The sequence below is a fragment of the Dendrobates tinctorius genome, unplaced genomic scaffold, assembly GCF_039654945.1.
Source record: "Dendrobates tinctorius isolate UK_male_01 unplaced genomic scaffold, ASM3965494v1 ptg000237l, whole genome shotgun sequence".
Classification (NCBI taxonomy): domain Eukaryota; kingdom Metazoa; phylum Chordata; class Amphibia; order Anura; family Dendrobatidae; genus Dendrobates; species Dendrobates tinctorius.
Window position 1 is genome coordinate 4,603,078 of NW_027361904.1, and position 19,511 is coordinate 4,622,588.

General features: G+C 54.0%; 2 protein-coding genes across 4 annotated transcripts; both read right to left on the bottom strand.

The window, feature by feature from the left end:
• Positions 1-314: 314 nt before the first annotated feature.
• RPP25L (ribonuclease P/MRP subunit p25 like) lies at positions 315-5,316 on the bottom strand. 3 transcript variants are annotated; one of them, XM_073556696.1, is made up of 2 exons: positions 5,120-5,316; positions 315-1,199 (listed from the first exon to the last, which is right to left on the bottom strand). In XM_073556696.1, exon 2 carries the CDS (start codon positions 1,180-1,182, stop codon positions 625-627), a length of 558 nt encoding a protein of 185 aa, XP_073412797.1. In that variant the 5' UTR covers positions 1,183-1,199; positions 5,120-5,316; the 3' UTR covers positions 315-624. The 3 variants fall into 3 exon arrangements, with proteins under 3 accessions (XP_073412797.1, XP_073412795.1, XP_073412796.1); XM_073556694.1 differs by lacking the exon at positions 5,120-5,316 and adding an exon at positions 3,865-4,092; XM_073556695.1 differs by lacking the exon at positions 5,120-5,316 and adding an exon at positions 3,512-3,858.
• A 450-nt stretch (positions 5,317-5,766) lies between these two features.
• On the bottom strand, positions 5,767-13,744 carry DCTN3 (dynactin subunit 3). The gene is made up of 7 exons (XM_073556698.1): positions 13,595-13,744; positions 10,952-11,036; positions 9,930-10,016; positions 9,731-9,814; positions 9,031-9,089; positions 7,983-8,042; positions 5,767-6,717 (listed from the first exon to the last, which is right to left on the bottom strand). The coding sequence occupies exons 1-7, from the start codon at positions 13,676-13,678 to the stop codon at positions 6,631-6,633; spliced, it is 546 nt and encodes a 181-aa protein (XP_073412799.1). The 5' UTR covers positions 13,679-13,744; the 3' UTR covers positions 5,767-6,630.
• Positions 13,745-19,511: the final 5,767 nt, after the last annotated feature.

Below are 19,511 nucleotides of genomic sequence, written 5' to 3' on the forward strand. Positions count from 1 at the left end.
TTTTCAGTGTGTCCGACTGTCCATCAGCTATACCCCGGTCCCGTTTCTTGTTTGCAGGCATACTATCGTCACTATATCATTTACTCTACTAGTATTCGGGCAGCCTGCTCCAAGAATATTCCCTTGTTCCCATCTTCTTGTAATGAGGTCAGCGGAACCTGATAGGACCAGTGACGGTGGCAGCCCTGACCAGTGGTGGGCGGCGGAAGACCCGGCGGATTGCAGACGGCAGTCCAGTGACGTCGTCAGACTTGGTGAACCCGTGACAGCAGCAGACCAGTGACGGCGGCGGACTATCGATGACGGCAGACCCGTAATAAAATACTTATTTATTAAGAGGAGGCTCGATTGTTCCTAGTCTGCTTCAGAAAAAAAAGACACAGCCATAACAAAAGAAAATGGTCCAGAAGTTCAGCGATAAATAACGAGTCCAACCTGCCAGAAAGATGCCATTAAACACACACGATTGTGGGGTCATCCTGACCATCGATGAGACCCCTACATCTCTCTGCCGGTCTGGTGAAGGCCCTGGGTGCCGGCTGGAAACAGGGAGGTCCTGACCACCCACAGGAATCTCTTCTCCAAGGAGCAGATCCAAACTATAAAGGAACAATGCGACTAATCTCACAACTTCTTGGGGGTCTCTCCTCTACCTCCAGGAGGTCTGGGCTGTTTTCTCCCGATCGGGACTCCTCTACCCGCCCCCGGCCTTCTCCTCTTTGGCCCCTTAGATTCCACTTTAAGTTCCTGGATCCACATTGAGCTGTAGTCGCCCGGAGCTTGGTATCCATACTCAGTGGTATCTAGGGGGTCCTTACTGAGGAGGACACAGATGGAGGGGCTGTTCCTCTTTACTGTGAGGGGATCTAAGCCCACCTCAGGCACAATGGGCTCCCAGATCTCTTCCGTCTGTCTGTAAAGGATCCTGGTGATCTGGTGAAGATCCTTCACCCTCCGTTTCATGATCTCCACGCAGGTGATGGTCTTGCTCAGGGCTTTCCCAGTTCCGCTGAACAGAATCTGCCGCACGTCCTCGCTCTCCATCCGGCCGATCGCAAATCCCATCAGGTTCCGGATTTTGCTTCCATCTTTCACCTTCATCTCAATGATGTCTGGGGGGAGAGCAGAGAACGGCGCCTCCAGGGGCTTCTCCTCCACCCGCACCTTCCTGTAGTTCTCCATGATCGGAGCTCCGAGCGCTAAAGAGATGAATGAGAAATTAAGAGGTCACGAAAAAAAATCACAAAGCAACCGCATCTCTCAGAGCCCAGGACCCCCGAAACACCAGAGTGTCACCCTGACCACTGCACAGCACGGCACCAACATCACCCCCCACACGAGACGCCACCATGACCGCAGCACAGCACCAACATCACCCCCCACACCAGACGTCACCCTGACCGCAGCACAGCACCAACATCACCCCCCACACCAGACGTCACCCTGACCGCAGCACGGCACCAACATCACCCCCCACACCAGACGTCACCCTGACCGCAGCACGGCACCAACATCACCCCCCACACCAGACGTCACCCTGACCGCAGCACGGCACCAACATCACCCCCCACACCAGACGTCACCCTGACCGCAGCACGGCACCAACATCACCCCCCACACCAGACGTCACCCTGACCGCAGCACGGCACCAACATCACCCCCCACACCAGACGTCACCCTGACCGCAGCACGGCACCAACATCACCCCCCACACCAGACGTCACCCTGACCGCAGCACGGCACCAACATCACCCCCCACACCAGACGTCACCCTGACCGCAGCACAGCACCAACATCACCCCCCACACCAGACGTCACCCTGACCGCAGCACAGCACCATCATCACCCCCCACACCAGACGTCACCCTGACCGCAGCACAGCACCATCATCACCCCCCACACCAGACGTCACCCTGACCGCAGCACAGCACCAACATCACCCCCCACACCAGACACCACCATGACCGCAGCACAGCACCATCATCACCCCCCCACACCAGACGTCACCCTGACCGCAGCACAGCACCAACATCACCCCCCACACCAGACGTCACCCTGACCGCAGCACAGCACCAACATCACCCCCCACACCAGACGTCACCCTGACCGCAGCACAGCACCAACATCACCCCCCACACCAGACACCACCATGACCGCAGCACAGCACCATCATCACCCCCCACACCAGACACCACCATGACCGCAGCACAGCACCATCATCACCCCCCACACCAGACACCACCATGACCGCAGCACAGCACCATCATCACCCCCCACACCAGACACCACCCTGACCGCAGCACAGCACCATCATCACCCCCCACACCAGACACCACCATGACCGCAGCACAGCACCATCATCACCCCCCACACCAGACACCACCCTGACCGCAGCACAGCACCAACATCACCCCCCACACCAGACGTCACCCTGACCGCAGCACAGCACCATCATCACCCCCCACACCAGACGTCACCATGACCGCAGCACAGCACCATCATCACCCCCCACACCAGACACCACCCTGACCGCAGCACAGCACCAACATCACCCCCCACACCAGACACCACCCTGACCGCAGCACAGCACCATCATCACCCCCCACACCAGACACCACCATGACCGCAGCACAGCACCATCATCACCCCCCACACCAGACACCACCATGACCGCAGCACAGCACCATCATCACCCCCCACACCAGACACCACCCTGACCGCAGCACAGCACCAACAAAACCCCCCACACCAGACGTCACCCTGACCGCAGCACAGCACCAACATCACCCCCCACACCAGACGTCACCCTGACCGCAGCACAGCACCATCATCACCCCCCACACCAGACGTCACCCTGACCGCAGCACAGCACCAACATCACCCCCCACACCAGACGTCACCCTGACCGCAGCACAGCACCATCATCACCCCCCACACCAGACGTCACCATGACCGCAGCACAGCACCATCATCACCCCCCACACCAGACACCACCCTGACCGCAGCACAGCACCAACATCACCCCCCACACCAGACACCACCCTGACCGCAGCACAGCACCATCATCACCCCCCACACCAGACACCACCATGACCGCAGCACAGCACCATCATCACCCCCCACACCAGACACCACCATGACCGCAGCACAGCACCATCATCACCCCCCACACCAGACACCACCCTGACCGCAGCACAGCACCAACAAAACCCCCCACACCAGACGTCACCCTGACCGCAGCACAGCACCAACATCACCCCCCACACCAGACGTCACCCTGACCGCAGCACAGCACCATCATCACCCCCCACACCAGACGTCACCCTGACCGCAGCACAGCACCAACATCACCCCCCACACCAGACGTCACCCTGACCGCAGCACAGCACCATCATCACCCCCCACACCAGACACCACCCTGACCGCAGCACAGCACCATCACCCCCCACACCAGACGTCACCCTGATCTCACCGTGTCACCTAAATCCATGCCCCAATGTCACCCCCGTACCTGTGTGACGTGACCCCGTGGACGCTGCAGTGTTCCCAGCGTGCACATTGCTCCAGAAGAGATAGAGGCTGAAATCCCAACACCAAAGGGACCAATGTGACCGCTGCAGCCAATCACCGACGATGTGCTGTCACGGTGACGTCAGTGATCGGCTGCAGCAGTAAAGCAGCTGTCAATCCCTAGAATTCCCTTCTGGAGGCCGCAGACACCCGGAGCAGCGGAGGCACCGGCAGATGTCACCGAGTCTGTGCGACAGAGAGCCTCGGACACCAGACCCGACCTGCCAACACCGCCACAGCTGCTAAAGGACTACAACACCCAGCAGGCCCACACGGGGAGCACGCGCTGCTCACCTCAGATCCCGCCACACCGGCGCCTCACCGCGCCGCCATATTGCTGTGACGACACAGATGGGCGCGGCCACAGCTTCCGGAGATGCGTTCCAACGTGACACGCACAGCATAACGTGCGCTACAGACTACCACCTGCCGGACACTGCGGGAACCACAGGCTCTACATCTACAATTCATATTTTTTTTTCTCTCCTTCTATAACGCGAATATATGACGCAGCGCTGTACAGACACAGTACCACACTCCCAGCACCCTCCCATTAACCCCTCCCCTGCTGTACATCACCAGCACCCTCCTATTAACCCCTCCCCTGCTGTACATCACCAGCACCCTCCTATTAACCCCTCCCCTGCTGTACATCACCAGCACCCTCCTATTAACCCCTCCCCTGCTGTACATCACCAGCACCCTCCTATTAACCCCTCCCCTGCTGTACATCACAAGCACCCTCCTATTAACCCCTCCCCTGCTGTACATCACAAGCACCCTCCTATTAACCCCTCCCCTGCTGTACATCACCAGCACCCTCCTATTAACCCCTCCCCTGCTGTACATCACCAGCACCCTCCTATTAACCCCTCCCCTGCTGTACATCTCCAGCACCCTCCTATTAACCCCTCCCCTGCTGTACATCTCCAGCACCCTCCTATTAACCCCTCCCCTGCTGTACATCTCCAGCACCCTCCTATTAACCCCTCCCCTGCTGTACATCACCAGCACCCTCCTATTAACCCCTCCCCTGCTGTACATCACAAGCACCCTCCTATTAACCCCTCCCCTGCTGTACATCACAAGCACCCTCCTATTAACCCCTCCCCTGCTGTACATCACAAGCACCCTCCTATTAACCCCTCCCCTGCTGTACATCACCAGCACCCTCCTATTAACCCCTCCCCTGCTGTACATCACCAGCACCCTCCTATTAACCCCTCCCCTGCTGTACATCTCCAGCACCCTCCTATTAACCCCTCCCTGTTATGATTGAGTCACCGTAGGAGGCAGACACAAAAATAGAAGCTACGTCTAGAAAACCAGAGAAGTTGGCAACTATCAGATTGCAGACCCCTGAACCTATCAACACAACTAGCAGTAGCCGTGGGGGGTTCCTACGACGTCCTAGACCCCTCGATCACAGCCGGAGAGCTAAATAGCCTAAAGACAGAAAAGGAAATCTAAACTGCCCCAGAGCAGACCCCAAAGTAAAAGGCAGCCCCCAACATATGACGACGGTGAAGCAAGATGAAAAAACACTCACACAGATAGAAAGATAGGCTGAGCAAACGATGGGGCCCAAGCTAACTAAACAGAACAGGAAAGGAAGGTTGGTGTCTGCAATCTGCCAAAACCCTATCAAAGACATAAGCCAACAGGCTGATATGGAAAAAGACCCTGAAGCAGCTAGGCTTCAAAAACTAAATCAGCACTCAGGTATTTTCAGAAGACAGCGCTAAAGGAAATCAGCTCACCCCAGCAGGGGATGGCAGAAATCCAGAAAAACAAAGCAAAACAAAGTCAAAGCACAAATGCAAAAAGCCGAGCAGAAAACTTAGCTTTAGAAGAGCAGGAATTCAGACTGGTCTCCAAGGATCCCACAGAGAAATCACCCGCAGGGCAGAAGGGCGTCGGCAGCCTTATATCCAGTCAGTAACTCCACTCAGCCAGTCATCATCATCAGGTTCAGGTGCTTGATAATCAGGCTCACTACCTTTCTTTACCAGAAGAGGGAGTTCCTCGGGCCTCAGTAGTGAAGGGGAAAATGAACTCACAACACCTCCCACTGTACATTACCAGCACTCTCCTATTAACCCCTCCCCTGCTGTACATCACCAGCACCCTCCTATTAACCCCTCCCCTGCTGTACATCACTAGCACCTACAATCAATGGTGCACACACACAGATCGTGCAATCACCGGGCGCTCAGAGTCCGGATGTCAGATTTTTATTGGACTTTTACAGGATGAAATGGTGGAAACAAAACAATTCCATAAATAATGTAGTGACCGCGGCTCCACCGGAAGAAACCGCGGCAGGATCGGGGAAGAGTAAAGTGCGGGGGGAGGGGAAACTGTGACGGACGCAGCTCCCAGCATATAAATAGTGAATGCCTCTATAGGATGAGAGAGAAGCAGAAAAAAAAAAAAAGTCCTGACTCCAAACACAGCTGAAGCTGCGGCGACAGCAGTCAGCAGATTACTCCTTTCCCTTCTTTTAACATCTTGTTCTGATCACATCATGTCTTACTCCAGTCACATCCAGAGCTGCATACACACATCTGCTGATTTTCAGTTCCATGCAGGATGCCACATGGTCCTATAGACCACCGCTTCTATAGAAGCAGAGAGGGAAGCGTTGGATGTGACAGCAGAACTGTGACTGCTGCTCTGGATATGACTGGAGTAAAACATGAGATGTAACTGAGAATCAGTGGGAGAGAAGTAAAATGATGGAGACGTGACCTGTGTGGCCGCCGGCTGAGCTCTGCTGCATCACCGACATATATCCATCCCCGCCGGACTCAACTCCACGGAGCACGGACGCGCTGATCCCAGAATGTGATGTCTACAGGGGCCACTGTCGCTCCTGTGCGGCCATCGCCCGTCAGCCATAAGTGCAGCGCCGAAAGCAGAGCGTCACAGGAGAGGATGAAGAGCAGAGCAACCATGGAGATCAGCGGCGAAGATATGCGGCGCCACTCCAGCACAGAGAACAGGATGACAGATGGGAGGAACACAAGAGGCAGACACCATGGCGGCTCCATACAAGTGTCACTCAGAGCGCGGCTTCACCTGTGCGGCTTCAATCTGAGAAAGAACCTCGTCCCACATCACAAACTGCTTAGAGAGGAGGAGGGTCTGACACAAAGGGTTAAGGGGTGTAAATCAGGGGTGTTACATAGGACTGCAGGCTACATCTACTACGTTATCTGTACTGAGAGTGATCACTGTTATCTGTGGTGTTACATGGGACTGCAGGAGACATCTATTACATTATCTGTACTCAGAGAGATATCACTGTGTTATCTGTGATGTTACATAGGACTGCAGGAGACATCTATCTACATCTGACATCACGCCCCCGGAAGAAGCTGGCAGTGAAACGCGCGTCGGGGTGAGGGGACACCCAGAGACCTCGTTGCTACAGGTAGATATTTCATCTAGCTCCTTCCTTGTACTCTATACTTACTAACTGATATATTTACGGACTGACTTATAGGTTCTATAGGGATGGGGCGCCTTTATATGTAAGGCATATTTGTGAAGCCTGTCAGCACTATCAGAGCTATGTTTACATATGCATGGTACGCATAATTTATGCAGCACACCTTTGGGATCACTTTTATTATAGCCACTGTGCTAGGGGATTAGTCTATTATTCAGGATCCCAGCACTGTTTATGTATAAACATATTGTACCATAGTGGATGATGTTACAGCCTATTGTGATTATTTGGCCTGGCGTCCCCGGTCATGGCTATCTTGTTGTTTGTTCATTCTGTTTTTAGATTTGTTTCTAATAAAATATATACCTTTTAAATTTATTACCATTGTGGGATCTCTTCTTGTGCCCTTCATATATTTATGGGGGACTAGTTGTGTATAATATGGTTGAAGTGCCCTATTTATTCCTTGGACTTTTTTGCTGATGTGTTACATAGGACTGCAGGTGACAACTACTATATGATCAGTACTCAGAGTTATCACCGTTATCTGTGGTGTTAAATAGGATTGCAGGTGACATCTACTACATTACCTGTACTCAGAGTTATCACTGTGTGATCTGTGGTGTTACATAGGACTGCAGGTGACATCTACTACATTATCTGTACTCAGAGAGTGATCACTGTGTCATCTGTGGTGTTACATAGGACTGCAGAAGACATCTACTACATTATCAGTACTCAGAGTTATCACTGTGTTATCTATGGTGTTACATAGGACTGCAGGTGACAACCACTATATGATCTGTACTCGGAGAGTCATCACTGTGTTATGGGTGGTGTTACATAGGACTGCAGGTGACATCTACTACATTATCAGTAGCTCAGAGAGTTATCACTGTTAGCGGTGGTGTTACATAGGACTGCAGGCGTCCCCCCCGGCACTGTAGGTGAAGGATACCATCTTGTTGTAGTCCTCCAGGAGCCTCTTGCTCTCGGCAGTCACCTCCTCGCTCTGGTCCTGTGGAGAGGACGCAAACATTGAGGATGATGATGGGAGTAACTGTACATGTCAGGAGTTATCCTCCAGTCCGTTCTCTGCAGAGCAGCCAGCGACACATTATAAACCAGAGCGGGAGACGCCCCGTCAGTCGCGGCTCGCACATTACTGCCCCCATTCTCTCCTCTAAGTGCTTCACTTTCTAAACAGGTTTTAAGTCAGCGGAAAACAAAAAAAGCCATAAAATTCTCCCATAAACCATATTATCTGCGAGGAGCTGCTGTCAGCACCGCAGCAAACAGATCAATGATGGAGGAGTGCAGCCTCAGACACGGGAGAGATCGGACGTGGAGAGCGCCTGCAGCCGTAACCCTAGCACTGCCGGGGACACCGGAGCGCTCACAGCTCTGCAGCCGTAACCCTCGCACTGCCGGGGACACCGGAGCGCTCACAGCTCTGCAGCCGTAACCCTCGCACTGCCGGGGACACCGGAGCGCTCACAGCTCTGCAGCCGTAACCCTCGCACTGCCGGGGACACCGGAGCGCTCACAGCTCTGCAGCCGTAACCCTCGCACTGCCAAGGACACCGGAGCGCTCACAGCTCTGCAGCCGTAACCCTCGCACTGCCGGGGACACCGGAGCGCTCACAGCTCTGCAGCCGTAACCCTCGCACTGCCGGGGACACCGGAGCGCTCACAGCTCTGCAGCCGTAACCCTCGCACTGCCGGGGACACCGGAGCGCCAGCTCTGCAGCCGTAACCCTCGCACTGCTGGGGACACCGAAACGCCAGCTCTGCAGCCGTAACCCTCCCACTGCTGGGGACACCAGAGCGCTTACAGCTCTGAGGGGTCCAAAGATGAGGGGGTGCAAGCGAATGACCAATGATAACGTCACCTCCCAGGATGCCATGCAGCACAGCAAACAGGAGAATCGTGCACGCAGCTTGGGATGTGACTGGAGGATAAGACCTGAAGCTTCACCACCCTGAAGACCTTGCTGGACACCAACCTGCTGTTTTATATGGACCTGGGACAGAGTCTGCAGCTTGGAGGCCTGCGCTGGAACCGCTGTGGAAACAGAGAGACAGGTCACGAAGCATTCACCGGGGGCGACTGTTACCGGGGGTCTCCGGTGTTATGTAAAGGAAGTTGGAGGACTTTCCATCTACATTGTTCACAATTTACATATGGGGTAAATATTGGTCCTGTGAGCGCAAGCGTGTGTGAGACGGGATCAGAGGAAACTAAGGAAGCAATTACTAACCAACATGTCCGGAAAAGTCCAACCTATTATTTAATTTGTGTAATAAATGGCAAAAAGAAAAAATCCAAACCACAGAGTAGTATTTTTTCGTCATTGTATGCCCTTCCTCCCAAATATACAGTAAGTAGCCACGAAAATATTGTTCGGACCCCAGAGCGGCATTAATAAATCTACAGCCCGCCGAAAAAAGCCGCCTCCTCCCCCAGAGCGCCGGCAACGAAAAAATAAAGTTATGAGCCGTAAAAAAATGGTAGCAAAGCCGCCGTAACTGCACCGACCACACGACGAGCGCAGGAAAAACACAACCTAGAACACAACGGAAGATTTGGATTTTTTCACAGTTTCATGCCGTAAGCGTCATCTGTCCAGAGAGGACTTTCACAAGACGCTTAGTTCTCTTGTTCTGGTTGCAGGGGCCACGTTTGTCCCCCCGGCGGACCCTCACCTTTGATGTGCTCGCTGTCCAGGAGCGGCTGCAGGGAGTGGAGCTGCTCCAGCAGTGCGGCCTGAGATAGGATGTACGGCTCCTCTGCGGGAAAAAGACAAACTCCGTAACTACAGGGGAAAGCGGCCATCGTCAGGAATGTCACTGTCGCCACACAAGGCTGTAGATGGAAACAATCGGGCAGAGAATCAGCAATCACCTGCCAGAATGAACTCCAGCTTCATGGCGTCAGGGACGGCGATTCTGTCGATGTACTGCGGGTCCAGATACTTCATCAGATCATCGACTGAAAGGCAAACTCTGGACAGTCAGTGACATGGAGAACTGACAAAGGACGACAAGATTTTCTGTTACTCGCAGTGTACAAGATCTCTGCTTGCTGTCAAGATTCCCAGTGTCTACATGCACTGGAAGGTGGCTGTATGTGTGAGGGCACAGTAGTAATGGAGGAGGGAGACGTCCCCCATCCTCATCATCGCCCCATCTGGCCGCAGCGAGCCTGGGCAGAAAGCACACTCAGGGGACTCCCTATTCCCTCCACACCTAGGGAAGCCCCGGTGACATGTCCATATATGGGCAATGAGGTCATAGGAGATTCTCCAGACCTGACGGGCGCCGGCGTCTACTCCACTATTCTGGGTGGTATCCGGGCACTAGAGACCTGTACACACTGGGCAGATGTCAGGCAGAAGCTTCTCACAGTCTGTATGATGTCTCTGCGGAGTCAGCACAATTCTCTCTTAATTTCTAAAGATTGCGTCATTGCAGGTAAAAAAGTCTTGAGTCCGAGCAGATACAAATGAAGCAAACCATCAGCTGTGAGAAGTATTGCATCACGACAGGTTCTCAGCTTATGGATGTGAATGTGGAGGAGCACATTCACTGGCAGGAAGCAGAGATCTTGAAAACATTGAGGAATGAAGTCCTGAATACGGGGCGGCTGCAGAACTTCCTTTCATTGTACATTTATAGGAACGGGTGCTTGTAATACACGTCTTAGCCTGAGGGGGGCAGTAGAGCCTCACCAAAGGAGAAAAGCAGGGCTACAACAGGTGCCCCCCTAACCCTGACACCCAGGGACAGACCCTCTACAGGGTCGATTACTGCAAACCCCAGAGTCACAGCCGGGCTGCCTGGGATCGGGGGGGCTGGATCTGTAGTATGAGGTGTAGAGTCCCCCCTGCTGTCAGTGGGCTGCACACGTCTACATCAGCCACTCACTCTTCTTGTACAGGGTCTTCACTCGCTCCCTCTTGCTGGCGATGTTCCCCAAACCGACCTGGACTTTTATTAACCCATCTGTGACCTGCAATGTAAAAGTGATGAGCGTTTAAGGGCAAAACCCAGAGATCGGGGGCAAAAGGTAAGAGAGGTGGGGCACAGAAAGGGGGACACATGAGCAAAAGGGGGAGATCTGGGGGAAAAGGATAAAGAGGAGACGCAGGGCAAAAAGGTTGTGGAGGCACAGGGTAAAGGGGAAGATCTGGGGAAGAGGGGGCAAAGCGGGACAAAAAGGGGAGAGACAGGAAGAAATGAAAGATATGGACTGAAAAGGTTGAACAGAGGCAGGCAGAGGGGTCCAAAAGGTGCAGCTACTGGGCACCAATCTCCATTCTGAATGATCAGACGATCAGAACAAGAGAGATAAGAGTCACAGACCGGAGACTGAGCTCACTGACACACCACTGTTGACTCTTTCTGCAGCCTATGTACTGTGCTACATGGAGGATGGACACCAGCATTTAGATAAATAAAAACGTTTTCTTCTAACGACCTTTAAGGTGATGATGAATTTGAGATCTCCGTCCAATTTTATGTGACGGCTGAGCTGACCTCATACAGTGACCGGTGGTGGCGGGTGATTAGGTCAGAGGCAGGCCGGAGGATGAGGGTGTAGACATCACGCAGTGAACAGAGGGAGTCTGCGCTGACGTCAAGGGGTGAAGGCTGGGGGTTGGTGCTGACGTCACGTGGTGAACAAGGAGAGCTGATGGTGTAGTCAAGGGTTAAACACTGGACTGGGAGCCAGCGGTGGAGTCACGGGGCGAACGCTGGAAGCCGGCGGTGGAGTCACGGGGCGAACGCTGGGCTCCGGCGGTGGAGTCACGGGGCGAACGCTGGGCTCCGGCCGTGCAGTCACGGGGCGAACGCTGGGCTCCGGCCGTGCAGTCACGGGGCGAACGCTGGGCTCCGGCCGTGCAGTCACGGGGAGAACGCTGGGCTCCGGCCGTGCAGTCACGGGGAGAACGCTGGGCTCCGGCCGTGCAGTCACGGGGAGAACGCTGGGCTCCGGCCGTGCAGTCACGGGGAGAACGCTGGGCTCCGGCCGTGCAGTCACGGGGAGAACGCTGGGCCCAATGGTGAACTTGCTCAACGCTAGATGCCGGCAGTGTAGTTATGGGGTCAACATTAGGCACTGATTTTAAACTGTGGAGAGGCAGCACAGGTGGTAAGGTCACATGATGACTGATTTGTGATGTCGTTAAACGAACAGTAGCTGGCAACATTCCACAATGGCAGGCGGCAACGGCTGGCGACATCCTGCAGCGGCAGGCAATGTTTCTCGGCAGTTGGAGAAAGGTGACGTCACACGGCGGTAGGAGAAAGGAGATGACCCACAGTGTGCGCGGGTGGTGGTGACCCTTAGTAACCGGTGGGCGTGGGTGGTGGCGACCCTTAGTAACCGGTGGGCGCGGGTGGTGGCGACCCTTAGTAACCGGTGGGCGCGGGTGGTGGCGACCCTTAGTAACCGGTGGGCGCGGGTGGTGGCGACCCTTAGTAACCGGTGGGCGCGGGTGGTGGCGACCCTTAGTAACCGGTGGGCGCGGGTGGTGGCGACCCTTAGTAACCGGTGGGCGCGGGTGGTGGCGACCCTTAGTAACCGGTGGGCGCGGGTGGTGGCGACCCTTAGTAACCGGTGGGCGCGGGTGGTGGCGACCCTTAGTAACCGGTGGGCGCGGGTGGTGGCGACCCTTAGTAACCGGTGGGCGCGGGTGGTGGCGACCCTTAGTAACCGGTGGGCGCGGGTGGTGGCGACCCTTAGTAACCGGTGGGCGCGGGTGGTGGCGACCCTTAGTAACCGGTGGGCGCGGGTGGTGGCGACCCTTAGTAACCGGTGGGCGCGGGTGGTGGCGACCCTTAGTAACCGGTGGGCGCGGGTGGTGGCGACCCTTAGTAACCGGTGGGCGCGGGTGGTGGCGACCCTTAGTAACCGGTGGGCGCGGGTGGTGGCGACCCTTAGTAACCGGTGGGCGCGGGTGGTGGCGACCCTTAGTAACCGGTGGGCGCGGGTGGTGGCGACCCTTAGTAACCGGTGGGCGCGGGTGGTGGCGACCCTTAGTAACCGGTGGGCGCGGGTGGTGGCGACCCTTAGTAACCGGTGGGCGCAGGTGGTGGCGACCCTTAGTAACCGGTGGGAGCGGGTGGTGGTGACCCTTAGTAACCGGTGGGCATGGGTGGTGGCGACCCTTAGTAACCGGTGGGAGCGGGTGGTGGCGACCCTTAGTAGCCGGTGGGCGCGGGTGGTGGTGACCCTTAGTAACCGGTGGGCATGGGTGGTGGTGACCCTTAGTAACCGGTGGGCGCGGGTGGTGGCGACCCTTAGTAGCCGGTGGGCGCGGGTGGTGGTGACCCTTAGTAACCGGTGGGCATGGGTGGTGGTGACCCTTAGTAACCGGTGGGCGCGGGTGGTGGCGACCCTTAGTAACCGGTGGGCGCGGGTGGTGGCGACCCTTAGTAACCGGTGGGCGCGGGTGGTGGCGACCCTTGGGGACCGGTGGGCGCGGTGACGTCATGCACCGCGCCGGCTGTTGTCAGCCGCACTCTCTCCTCCCATGAGCCTCAGCATGCAGGGCCGGCACACACCTTCCTGCTGGGAGCTCCGCTCTCCCCGTACAGCCGCAGCTCCAGCTCATGCACCCGGCTCTGCAGCTCTCGGAGCTCCGCCATCTCTGTCACTCTACTTCCGGCATAAAGAGGAAGTACGTCAGCGCCGCGCCCCGGGAGTGACGTCACCGCTCCTGCGACCAGCCGAGAGAAAGGTGCCGGGTAGTGACTGAGCCGCACATCGGCAGTGACCCGGGGATGTGTCCTGTCACCGCGGCTCCAACACTGAGAGCAGCAGGGAAGAAGCACAGGGGGCCGAGAGCGTCTGTAATACACCTCAGCCGCTGCAGAACCCCATCATACACCTCAGCCGCTGCAGACCTTCATCATACACCTCAGCCGCTGCAGAACCTCATCATACACCTCAGCCGCTGCAGAACCTCATCATACACCTCAGCCGCTGCAGAACCTCATCATACACCTCAGCCGCTGCAGACCTTCATCATACACCTCAGCCGCTGCAGAACCTCATCATACACCTCAGCCGCTGCAGAACCTCATCATACACCTCAGCCGCTGCAGAACCTCATCATACACCTCAGCCGCTGCAGAACCTCATCATACACCTCAGCCGCTGCAGAACCTCATCATACACCTCAGCCGCTGCAGAACCTCATCATACACCTCAGCCGCTGCAGACCTTCATCATACACCTCAGCCGCTGCAGAACCTCATCATACACCTCAGCCGCTGCAGAACCTCATCATACACCTCAGCCGCTGCAGAACCTCATCATACATCTCAGCCGCTGCAGAACCTCATCATACACCCCAGCCGCTGCAGAACCCCATCATACACCTCAGCCGCTGCAGAACCTCATCATACACCTCAGCCGCTGCAGAACCTCATCATACACCTCAGCCGCTGCAGACCTTCATCATACACCTCAGCCGCTGCAGAACCTCATCATACACCTCAGCCGCTGCAGACCCTCATCATACACCTCAGCCGCTGCAGAACCTCATCATACACCTCAGCCGCTGCAGAACCTCATCATACACCTCAGCCGCTGCAAAACCTCATCATACACCTCAGCCGCTGCAGAACCTCATCATACACCTCAGCCGCTGCAGAACCTCATCATACACCTCAACCGCTGCAGAACCTAATCATACACCTCAGCCGCTGCATAACCCCATCATACACCTCAGCCGCTGCAGAACCCCATCATATACCTCAGCTCTGCAGAACCTCATCATACACCTCAGCCGCTGCAGAACCTCATCATACACCTCAGCTCTGCAGAACCTCATCATAGACCTCAGCCGCTGCAGAACCTCATCATAGACCTCAGCCGCTGCAGAACCTCATCATACACTTCAGCTCTGCAGAACCTCATCATACACCTCAGCCGCTGCAGAACCTCATCATACACCTCAGCTCTGCAGAACCTCATCATAGACCTCAGCCGCTGCAGAACCTCATCATAGACCTCAGCCGCTGCAGAACCTCATCATACACCTCAGCTCTGCAGAACCTCATCATACACCTCAGCCGCTGCAGAACCTCATCATACACCTCAGCCGCTGCAGACCCTCATCATACACCTCAGCCGCTGCAGAACCTCATCATACACCTCAGCCGCTGCAGAACCTCATCATACACCTCAGCCGCTGCAGAACCTCATCATATACCTCAGCTCTGCAGAACCTCATCATACACCTCAGCCGCTGCAGACCCTCATCATACACCTCAGCCGCTGCAGACCCTCATCATACACCTCAGCCGCTGCAGAACCTCATCATACACCTCAGCCGCTGCAGAACCTCATCATACACCTCAGCCGCTGCAGAACCTCATCATACACCTCAGCCGCTGCAGAACCTCATCATACACCTCAACCGCTGCAGAACCTAATCATACACCTCAGCCGCTGCATAACCCCATCATACACCTCAGCCGCTGCAGAACCCCATCATATACCTCAGCTCTGCAGAACCTCATCATACACCTCAGCCGCTGCAGAACCTCATCATACACCTCAGCTCTGCAGAACCTCATCATAGACCTCAGCCGCTGCAGAACCTCATCATAGACCTCAGCCGCTGCAGAACCTCATCATACACTTCAGCTCTGCAGAACCTCATCATACACCTCAGCCGCTGCAGAACCTCATCATACACCTCAGCTCTGCAGAACCTCATCATAGACCTCAGCCGCTGCAGAACCTCATCATAGACCTCAGCCGCTGCAGAACCTCATCATACACCTCAGCTCTGCAGAACCTCATCATAGACCTCAGCCGCTGCAGAACCTCATCATACACCTCAGCCGCTGCAGAACCTCATCATACACCTCAGCTCTGCAGAACCTCATCATACACCTCAGCCGCTGCAGAACCTCATCATACACCTCAGCTCTGCAGAACCTCATCATACACCTCAGCTCTGCAGAACCTCATCATACACCTCAGCTCTGCAGAACCTCATCATACACCTCAGCCGCTGCAGAACCTCATCATACACCTCAGCCGCTGCAGAACCTCATCATACACCTCAACCGCTGCAGAACCTCATCATACACCTCAGCCGCTGCAGAACCTCATCATACACCTCAGCCGCTGCAGAACCTCATCATACACCTCAGCCGCTGCAGAACCCCATCATACACCTCAGCCGCTGCAGAACCTCCTCATACACCTCAGCCGCTGCAGAACCCCATCATACACCTCAGCCGCTGCAGAACCTCATCATACACCTCAGCCGCTGCAGAACCTCATCATACACCTCAGCCGCTGCAGAACCTCATCATACACCTCAGCCGCTGCAGAACCTCATCATACACCTCAGCCGCTGCAGAACCTCATCATACACCTCAACCGCTGCAGAACCTAATCATACACCTCAGCCGCTGCATAACCCCATCATACACCTCGGCCGCTGCAGAATCTCATCATATACCTCAGCTCTGCAGAACCTCATCATACACCTCAGCCGCTGCAGAACCTCATCATACACCTCAGCTCTGCAGAACCTCATCATAGACCTCAGCCGCTGCAGAACCTCATCATAGACCTCAGCCGCTGCAGAACCTCATCATACACTTCAGCTCTGCAGAACCTCATCATACACCTCAGCCGCTGCAGAACCTCATCATACACCTCAGCTCTGCAGAACCTCATCATACACCTCAGCCGCTGCAGAACCTCATCATACACCTCAGCCGCTGCAGAACGCCATCATACACCTCAGCTGCTGCAGAACCTCATCATGCACCACAGCCGCTGCAGAACTTCATCATACACCTCAGCCGCTGCAGAACCCCATCATACACCTCAGCGTCTGATTTCTCTTACTCCTGCACTGTTTAGAAGCATTTCACCTTCGCACTAAACGGTGCAGGTTTCTTCTAGCAGTGCAGGGGTTACTCTGCTCAGTTGAGAGCTCCTGGAAGCTTTCCTGCATTAAGGCTCTCAGCTGTGCACTGTTAACCACTCCCCTCTCCTATGTATTCTGCATAGCGCTCATTGTCACAGTAGCTTATGCTGCATGGTTTAGGAAATGGTGGGTTGTTGTTTTTTTTTAGAAGGCATTTTGTGGATTTATCTGTGATTGTTGCTAGTTTTGGGTGTGTGCTAATCCTCCTCCTACTTTGGTTTTTCCACATCCCTCTCTCGCTGGTGTATATCTCTGTTGCTTGTGTGTGTATATTTGTATGATTGATATTTTCCCTTATCTCTGTTCATTTTACCTTGTTAGTGTTGCTGCTTTATTATGGTACTCTACTACTCCCTTCTTCCCTGGGTGGGGGAATGGTACAGACGGAGGGTGGATTCAGGAGCTAAGGCAAGGTACATTGCCCTGGCATCTTCACCATCAGAAGTATTCCAGGGAAGAGGGCGAGCTAGGGTGCCTCTATTATAAGGGACAGGGAAGGGGTCCCTGGTCCTGGAACACTTGAGAACAGAATCATGAAGATAACACAAGTAATCACAAAATTCAGTTAAAGGGAATATGTTACCCCATTTTTCGCCTATCAGCTGCCGGCACCGCCATCAGGGGAGTGTCTACAGCATTCTGTAATGCTGTAGGTAAGCCCCCAATGTAACCTGAAAGAGAAGAAAAACGAGTTATATTATACTCACCCAGGGGCGTTCCAGGTCCGGTTTTGGTCCGATGGGTGTCGCGGTCCTGTCCGGTGCCTCCCGTCTTCTAACCATGATGTCCTCTTTGCTTCTCATCGCCGCTCCTGCGCAGGCGCACTGCTCTGCCCTGTTGAGGGCATAGCAGAGTACTGCAGTGCGCAGGCGACGGGAAAGGTCAGAGAGGTCCGGTGCCTGCACGCTGCGGGACTCTGCCCTCAACAGGGCAGAGCAGTGCGCCTGCGCCAGAGCCATGGCAGGAAGCAAAGAAAAGGATGTCATTGTTAGAAGATGGGAGGACCCGGACCGCAACACCCATCGGACCAAAACCGGACCTGGAACGCCCCTGGGTGAGTATAATATAACTCGTTTTTCTTCTCTTTCAGGTTACATCGGGGGCTTATCTACAGCATTACAGAATGCTGTAGACACGCCCCTGATGGCAGTGCCGGTAGCTGATAGGCGAAAAAAAGGGTGACAGGCTCCCTTTAATAAATGAAGGTCTTTATTATTAAGGGAAAAAGAAATCCAAATCTACAGGGCCCTGTGTGAAAAAAAAGTCAAACAAAAAGAAAATCTCTAAATCCCAAAATCCAAGATAATGAATGAGATGTAGGTAATGTAGATCATAATTGAAGAGATAAACAAGCATGAGGGGGTAAGCTTAGCAAAATATTCCATTTTATTTAACATTAAATATCTGTCAATGACAATAATGTGAGAGAAAGAGCGAAGAACAGATGTGGAGACAGATGGAAAAATGTGCATCACATAGGAGACAATACACGACACAAATGTCCCACTGGTGCTCCAGACATACAATGCACACAATCTATGCTAGTGTGGTATACAAGTAAGATCAATAATGGGATGCATCGACCTATAAATCAAACGCAGAAAATGATACTGCCACGCAGAAATCTCCTGTGATAGACTGCAGCTGAGATGGAAAGTGAGCAAGAGTGAATGCCACTACCATCTCAATGATGGAAAGCTAGCATCTATGACTCAGGGTAGCAATCATCTACATTGGGACCTGATCATGTGAAATAAATTTACCTTGAAACATAATGTAAGTAAACTGCAGGAACGCAGGATGGGGCATAGCTGGAGCCTCGACGCGCGTTTCACCGCCTTAGTATATGGCAGTATAATTTTTCTGCCTTTTGATACATACTGCTTTTTGATTTATAAGTTCGATGCATCCCATCATTGATCTTATTTATACACCACACTACCATAGGATGTGTACATTGTATGTCTGGAGCGCCAGTGGGATAGTTTTGTATTGTACTCTCCCGGATGTGATGCACATTTTTCCATCTGTCTCCACACCTATTTTTAGCTGTTTCTCTCACCTTACATTGTCATATATACCCCTCATGTTTGATTATCTCTTCAATTATGATCTACATTACCTAGATCTCATTATCTATAGCTTTTGGATTTACTGAATTTGATATTTGCTTTTTGCTTGGTTATATGTCACGTCTTAGGGATATGCTCCAGTAAGCCAAGTGGCTATCTTTGTAGGTTTGTATTGGAGGTAGTAGGGAGTGTTCATAGAACCATAGAATGGTAGAGTTGGAAGGGACCTCCTGGGTCATCTGGTCCAGCCCCCTGCTCAAAGCAGGATTCACTATCATCTCAGACAGATGTCTGTCCAGCCTCTGTTTGAAGACTTCCATTGAAGGAGAACTCACCACTTCTCGTGGCAGCCTGTTCCACTCATTGATCACTCTAACTGTCAAAAAGTTTTTTCTAATATCTAATCTGTGTCTCCTCCCATTCAGTTTCATCCCATTGCTTCTAGTC